The sequence below is a fragment of the Octodon degus genome, unplaced genomic scaffold (assembly GCF_000260255.1).
Source record: "Octodon degus isolate 3935 unplaced genomic scaffold, OctDeg1.0 scaffold00001, whole genome shotgun sequence".
Taxonomy (NCBI): domain Eukaryota; kingdom Metazoa; phylum Chordata; class Mammalia; order Rodentia; family Octodontidae; genus Octodon; species Octodon degus.
In genome coordinates this window covers 8,395,785-8,401,934 of record NW_004524577.1, presented here as the reverse complement: position 1 = coordinate 8,401,934, position 6,150 = coordinate 8,395,785, and the positions used below count along the sequence as shown (strand labels likewise).

Genomic DNA, 6,150 nt, shown 5'->3' with positions numbered 1-6,150 from the left:
CGGAACCGGGGATTGAACTCAGGTCCTTGCGCTTGCCAGGGAAACGCTTATCCCACTGAGCCATCTCCCCAGCTCAAAAGTGTTCTTTTTTAAAATTATTTTTATTTTTATTTTTGGCAGAACCAGGGATTGAACTTGCCAGGGAAGTGCTTATTCCACTAAGCCATCTCCCTGGTCTCTAACTATGTATTAGAGTCAAAACTGCTCTCTCCCCTCCTTCCAGCTCCCCCAGGGCCTGCCCTGGCCCCCCTCACCTGTGTCCCCTTCTGGGGGAGCCCGCTCGGTACTGGCCCCAGTCGTGGTGGCGGCTCAGGGTTCGTGCTCTGGGAAAGGGGAGTGAAGGGATCAGAAAGGAGAGCTGGCACCAAGCACAGAAGGGATCTAGAACCAAGCTAGGCAGGGGCGGGAGCAGGGAGCAGGGAGCATGGCTGTGCAAAATGCCAGGTGCAGCAGGGAGGGTGGGAGGTTAGGCGTGGCTCTGGGGAACAGGAAGACCAACGGGTATCTGGGTTTGTTAGGGGCAGGACGTGGTGGTATCATCTGACCAGGAGCTCACCTTGGGCTGGAAGGCCCCCTGCAGGGAGCCAAAGGAGACAGCCGGCGGGAGGCCCGGAGGGAGGCCGGGCACTGCGGGAGGGAAGGCCGTGTACGGCTGCGGAGAGAAGGGCACTAGTCCAAGCAGGGGGCAGAGGTGCCCTCTGGCCTCCACCCTAAACCCTCCAGGGAGCTCCCCCAGGCTCAAGGCTCTTGCTTTGGAGAGGAAGCCTGGACCCGACCATCAGGGCCACATGTAGCGATGTGGCCATGCCCACCACACCACACCACACCTACACACCCACACACACACACACTCACATTATGTCGGAAAAGGCCTTCCATCTTGCCTGGGTATTTCTCAAACTAGGGAAGAAAGGGAAGAGTAAGCTGCCAGCCAGGGCCCCAGGATCTTCCCTGGGGAGCCACACCTTCCCCCCAGGCCTCGGGTACATCCGGCCCAAGGCAGAGCTCACCATGTGGGGGCCGTGGGGAGGCAGCAGGCCCGGGGGATAAGGGGTGAAGTGCTGATGGGTGTGCTGGTGGGTGTGCTGGTGCTGGTGGTTGTGCTGGTGGAACTGGAAGGCCAGGGGCCGTGTTGAGCCCCCTGCCCCCACCACCTCAGGGCCACCCTGGGCATTCAGGTAGCGAGAGTTCAGGTCCTGGCCGATCAGGTCCTGCTCTGTGGGAGGGGAGGGGAAAAGGCTTTAAAGTCTGTCTCTGCCCTGTCAGCCTCCTAGACCTAGGGTAACTGGCTTTCTCTCTGGCCTTGGGTCACTCCCTCCTCAAGCCCTGCTGCCTGCTGTGGTCCAGATCCCCCAAAACTGCAGGGGCCCAAGCTCAGGGTCATGGCCCCCCTTGTCCCCCAACCCCCGGCTGGGACCCCAAACTCACCAGAAAGGGCGTTAGCAGCTGAGGCCCCAGGGTGCCCTGGCACCTGCAGCAGGGGCGGGGGTGGGGGTAGGGCTGGGCCAGGGGAGAACAAGGAGGGGTGGTGGGGTGGGGGTGGGGGCCGCAGCCCAGGTGGGGGGAAGCCGTGGGTGGACAAGGGCAGTGGGAGTGAGGGCGTCGGGGGCCGGTGGGTGAGCTGCGTGGACGAGGAGGAGGCAGAGGAAGAGGAGGAGGACGAAGAGGATGATGAGGGGGGAGGCTGAGCCGCGGGAGGGGCCGGGGCCTTGGGGGGCGGCCGTGAAGAGCTGGGGAGAGAAGTGGGGAGATGAGTGAGGGGTGGGAGGTGCAGGCTCTGATGGGGGGGCAGCAGCCTGGGGACACCGTGACCCTGCTTCTCCACACTGGGGGTGGCAGAGCCCAGTCCCGGGAGTGCCCCCAGGGAGAGCCACCTCTCCCTCTCTAGACTTCCTCCTCAGGCAGCTGCCTCCCTTCTTGGCCCTTCGCTTTCCCTTTCCCTTTCCCGAGTCAACCTCAGCACAAACAGATCATTCATCCTGACGCTTAATTACAAGGGGCCACCTGGGTTCCCACCCTAAGACAGTGGAAGCAGCCCCAAGCTGGCCTGCCCGCAGTCAGGAGACCCGAGTTCCAGGCCCAGCTTGCCACATGCGCCCTGGGTGGCCTTGAGCAAGTCACTGCCCCTCTCCGAGCCTTAGTTTTCTCAAGGATGGTAGCGATGATGATGAACACAGTGAAGCACCAGCAATAACAGCACCACAGCTCTCACCCTGGGGGCAGCACACACTGCAGGCCAAGAGCTGGCACCTGCCCGCCCAGCTAAGGCCAGGTCCCTCCTTTTCACACCACATTCCCAAGTGTCACCGCAGCCACGCAGCCACCCGTGCTACACCACTTACTTTTGAAACATAACTGTCCGTTTTGGCCTCACACTAAGCAGTAACGTGGAATCAAGGAGTTGCGGTACTAAACGTCTTTTTCTAAAGCACATAAAAGCTACCTTGTGGGTATTTTTACCGTCTACTCAGGTAAGACCTGACATCATTCCACTGTCCACTGCAGTGAGCGCGCACACTTTGGGAAATACTGAATTCACTCAGAATCAGTCCTCGCAAACAGCTTTACTAGGAACGTACTATTTCCTTGCACAAGAAAAAGAAATCGAGGCTCAGAGAGGCTAAGTGACTTGCCAAGAATCACACAGCAAGTAAGTGACAGAGCAAGAATTCAAGTTTAGGTCTGACTGACACCAAAGCCAGCATTCTTAAGCATGTCAGCATTTCCCAAAGTATGTTACAAAGAACATTATTCCCAGCAGATGTGCCTTTCAGAGTTCTTACCAGCAAATAAAAGAGGGAAACCACACAAAGTGGATTTCCTTCCACATAAATGCACAAAGGGCCCAGGCAAGCCCTGCAGGAATTTTTGTAACTTCTATCAATGTGCAAGAGTCGACACCAGGATAACCAGGGCCTGTGGCTCAGAGCAAAACCCTGATCACTCACCTGCCAGTGCTGAGGTCCAGGCTGCTGCCATAGGGAGAAGTGCGCAGGCCAAAGGGCGAGACCCGAAGCTGCAGCTGGGGCTGGGGTGGGGGCGGCAGACTGGGGGCGGCCGGCAAAGGTGCAGGGGGTGAGATCGGAGGCCGGGGGGCCGGCGGAGGTGGTGGTTCCTTCGGGGGGAAAGGCACTAGCAGCGGGTCGGGCCCTGGGGGCTGTTCCTGGCTCCGCTCCAGGCCCGACACTTTAGGGACCACGGAGAGTTTTGCTTCACAGTTCCCATTGAAGGTGCCGTGGGGGCCCGAGGCTGTGAGAGCAACAGCGGACAAGCTCAGTTTGAGGCTCATATGGTTTCCCTCCCTCACCTCCGTTTCCGCCATTACCAACCTTTGCTGGTTGAGACAGTAAAGGACGGATCGAGGTCATCATCAGAGACCTGGGGAAAAGAAGGACAGAGAGACAGTCAGGTGGCAACCAGGCCAGGAAAGCCAGCCTCTGGGGCCCACTACAGAGGCAGGCTGTTAGGCTTGACCCACCAGCTCCGCTAAGCTCTAGCACAGTGTGCTCTGCAGAGTCTACACTTGGAGAAAGGAGTAGTGCAGCTGAGCCTGAGAACCTGCCAGCCAGGACTGAAATGAGGCAGAAAAGGAGTGGCAGTGAACAGGCAAATCAAAGCCAGAATGTCACTAACTGCTATCGCACAGAACTACCTGCCTGCAGACCTGTGAGGTCCCTAAGTGTCAGCAAAATCTTTGCTAATGTTTTGAAACCTGGAAGGTTCGTCATTAAAACTCGACTCCAGGTTCTCTAGAGAATGGACTCCAATCGCTTCTCGGCCTTTCGGCTAAGATCAAGTGTGAGAATGGACTCCATTCTCGTGTGGCAACAATCAGCTAGAACTGGACTTCTGTCATCCCCTTTAGGTGGAAGCCTATTTTCTAGGCTGTTCCTACCCAGCCAACATTGGAAAGAAAGCAAGACACATAAGGGATGCAAATTTGGTAACTTAAATGGGTACAACATTAGTTGCCCGAGTTCATTAACTCAAAACAAGCAAGAATCAGACCTACTAACAAACTGAAATAGACCTTTTACAAGTTGAGTTCCTAGCGTAACTACAGTGGTTTCGTGTTTTCACTGCCGTGGCCATGCCAAATGCTCACGTATGAGACCCTGATTATAACCGCAGACAACAGGAAGGACCACCTCAATTTCACAGCAACTCTGCACTCCTATGGAGAACCAGTGGTAACTGCAGGGACTTTGGAAAGGATAGTACACAGAGATGTGGCCTTCTATTCTCTGGGAAGTAGCCCTGGGCACAAATAAAATAAAAGGCCATTTTCCCTCTTAGCTCCACCACTTCATCCCAAAAGGCTAATCCTGGTTCAACCTAACCCATGTTCCCCACTCAAAGGGAGGGGTCTGCAACAGGCAGAAGGCCTTTAAGCTGCAAACCATTTTATCAGCTGCCACACTGCCCACCCACACAGACTTCTAGCCCCACTCACCCTCTCGTCCAGATCACTTTCTGCATCACACTGGGGAGGAGAGAGAGAGGTGTCAGGAGAGGGAAGGTGAGTGGAGGCCCACAGGAAGGGGAGGGCAGCACAGGTAGGGACACTTACTATGTATCCAGCTTCCACAGAGTGCCGGGAGAAGGCCTGAGGAAGACCAGAGTCCACAGTAAGTGAAGCTGACTGGCCAGGCAACTGAGTTTCAACTCCCAGGCATTCAAGGTCTCTCAGATCTACTTTCAATCTCTTTTTTAGCTGCTGTACCAGGTATTACCCACCTGTATTCCTATGCTCTTGACATTTTCTAAATAACATCATGTTCTCACGTCTACGTGCTTAAGCCCAAAACAACTTTACTCCATTTTTTCTTTTAACAAACTTCTGCATGTACTTCAGTGCCTGACTAAGACATCCTAGGGGGCTTTCCCTAACCACAACCCTCCTCCCATCCCCCAGGCAGAAAGAGTGGCTTCCTCATGGGGGTTTCTGCAACACCTCTCCTAGCTCTCTGCCTGGGGTAGCTTCTCAAGCTGTGGTCCAGGTGTTTGCTTGTCGACTGAGTTTTTCCCAGTTGAGACCACCACCACCTCAAACGGAAGAGTAGGACCGACTCCTAACGTATTTACAATTCAACTAAATTCTCCTGAGTTATCAATGCATTTAAAGTTGATATGCCAACCAAACAGGAGCCAGATTAGGTACAAGTCTTGGTCAGACCTGAACTGAGGGGACAGGGAGGCCTCAAATTTGCTTTGCCTCCCTCTCTGCCATTAGAGACAGAGATCAGACTTTCGAATGGATGGGCAATGCACTCCTGACAGAACATGGGTCTGCAGAACGGGCCCTTCACCCGAACAGCTTTGAAGGATGAGGTGTAGAATAAGCTCACCTCTTTCCTTCTCCGCTTGTTGGGCCATTTGCGGGGCCGGTCCCCAGGGGGCCGGCCAGGCTCACGATCAGAGCTGTCCCCTGGCTCCCCAGTGGCCCCACTGGAGCCCCCCCTCTTCCGTTTCCCAGAATGCTTCAGCCGATGTTCCAGTCGCTCTGGGGGCTGAAGAGATGCATCCTTCTGTGGAAGAGGAGGTGCAACTTAACTGGATGGAAAAAGAAAGCTCCCCACCTCTCTGGGGGTGACCAGGCTACCACAGAGCCTCACAGGCCTGGTGATCTGGCCGGTCCCTGGAGACCAACTCTACCTCCTCCCACCCCAGGGTGGGGCAGAGACCTGGCCAGAGGAGCCGGTTGCTCTGGTTTGGGGTGCCAGCACCCCCAAGCACCCTACCCGCGTCTCTGCCCCCTTTCGAGCCCCCAAGGGCCCCCACAGCCCTGTGGCCCCACCTGCAAGGCCTCGAGGCTGGCGAAGCTGGCGATGGCAAAGCCATCGATCAAATCCTCCTCCTCCTCTTCTTCCTCCGGCTCCTCCTCAGCTTCCCCGTCGTCGGCGCCCCCTTCATCCTCCTCTTCCTCTTCCTCCCCGCGGCTACCCGAACCGGCGGGCCGCTTCCGAGCGCGGGGTCGTGGGGGCCGAGGCCTGGGTCGGGGCCGCCGCCGCCTCGGGCCTCCGGGCCGCTCACCGGACGAAGCCGACGACCAGGGCCTGGCGGGCGGTGGCGGCGACGACGAAGACGAGGAGCCGCGAGGGGTGGACAGCAAGGCCCGGGGTGCGTCGCCTCCTGGCCCTCGGCGGCGCC

General features: G+C 57.1%; 1 protein-coding gene across 1 annotated transcript in view; it reads right to left on the bottom strand.

The window, feature by feature from the left end:
* Positions 1 to 6,150, bottom strand: part of Fbrs (fibrosin) — a 20,804-nt gene that overhangs the window by 5,476 nt on the left and 9,178 nt on the right. The window contains exons 4-14 of the mRNA XM_004622972.3: positions 5,798 to 6,150; positions 5,349 to 5,528; positions 4,571 to 4,606; positions 4,454 to 4,483; positions 3,330 to 3,378; positions 2,949 to 3,249; positions 1,429 to 1,730; positions 1,011 to 1,216; positions 856 to 900; positions 557 to 652; positions 255 to 323 (exon numbers count right to left, since the gene is read on the bottom strand). Coding sequence (XP_004623029.3) covers positions 255 to 323; positions 557 to 652; positions 856 to 900; positions 1,011 to 1,216; positions 1,429 to 1,730; positions 2,949 to 3,249; positions 3,330 to 3,378; positions 4,454 to 4,483; positions 4,571 to 4,606; positions 5,349 to 5,528; positions 5,798 to 6,150 — 1,667 coding nt within the window. The remainder of the gene's footprint in view (positions 1 to 254; positions 324 to 556; positions 653 to 855; positions 901 to 1,010; positions 1,217 to 1,428; positions 1,731 to 2,948; positions 3,250 to 3,329; positions 3,379 to 4,453; positions 4,484 to 4,570; positions 4,607 to 5,348; positions 5,529 to 5,797) is intronic.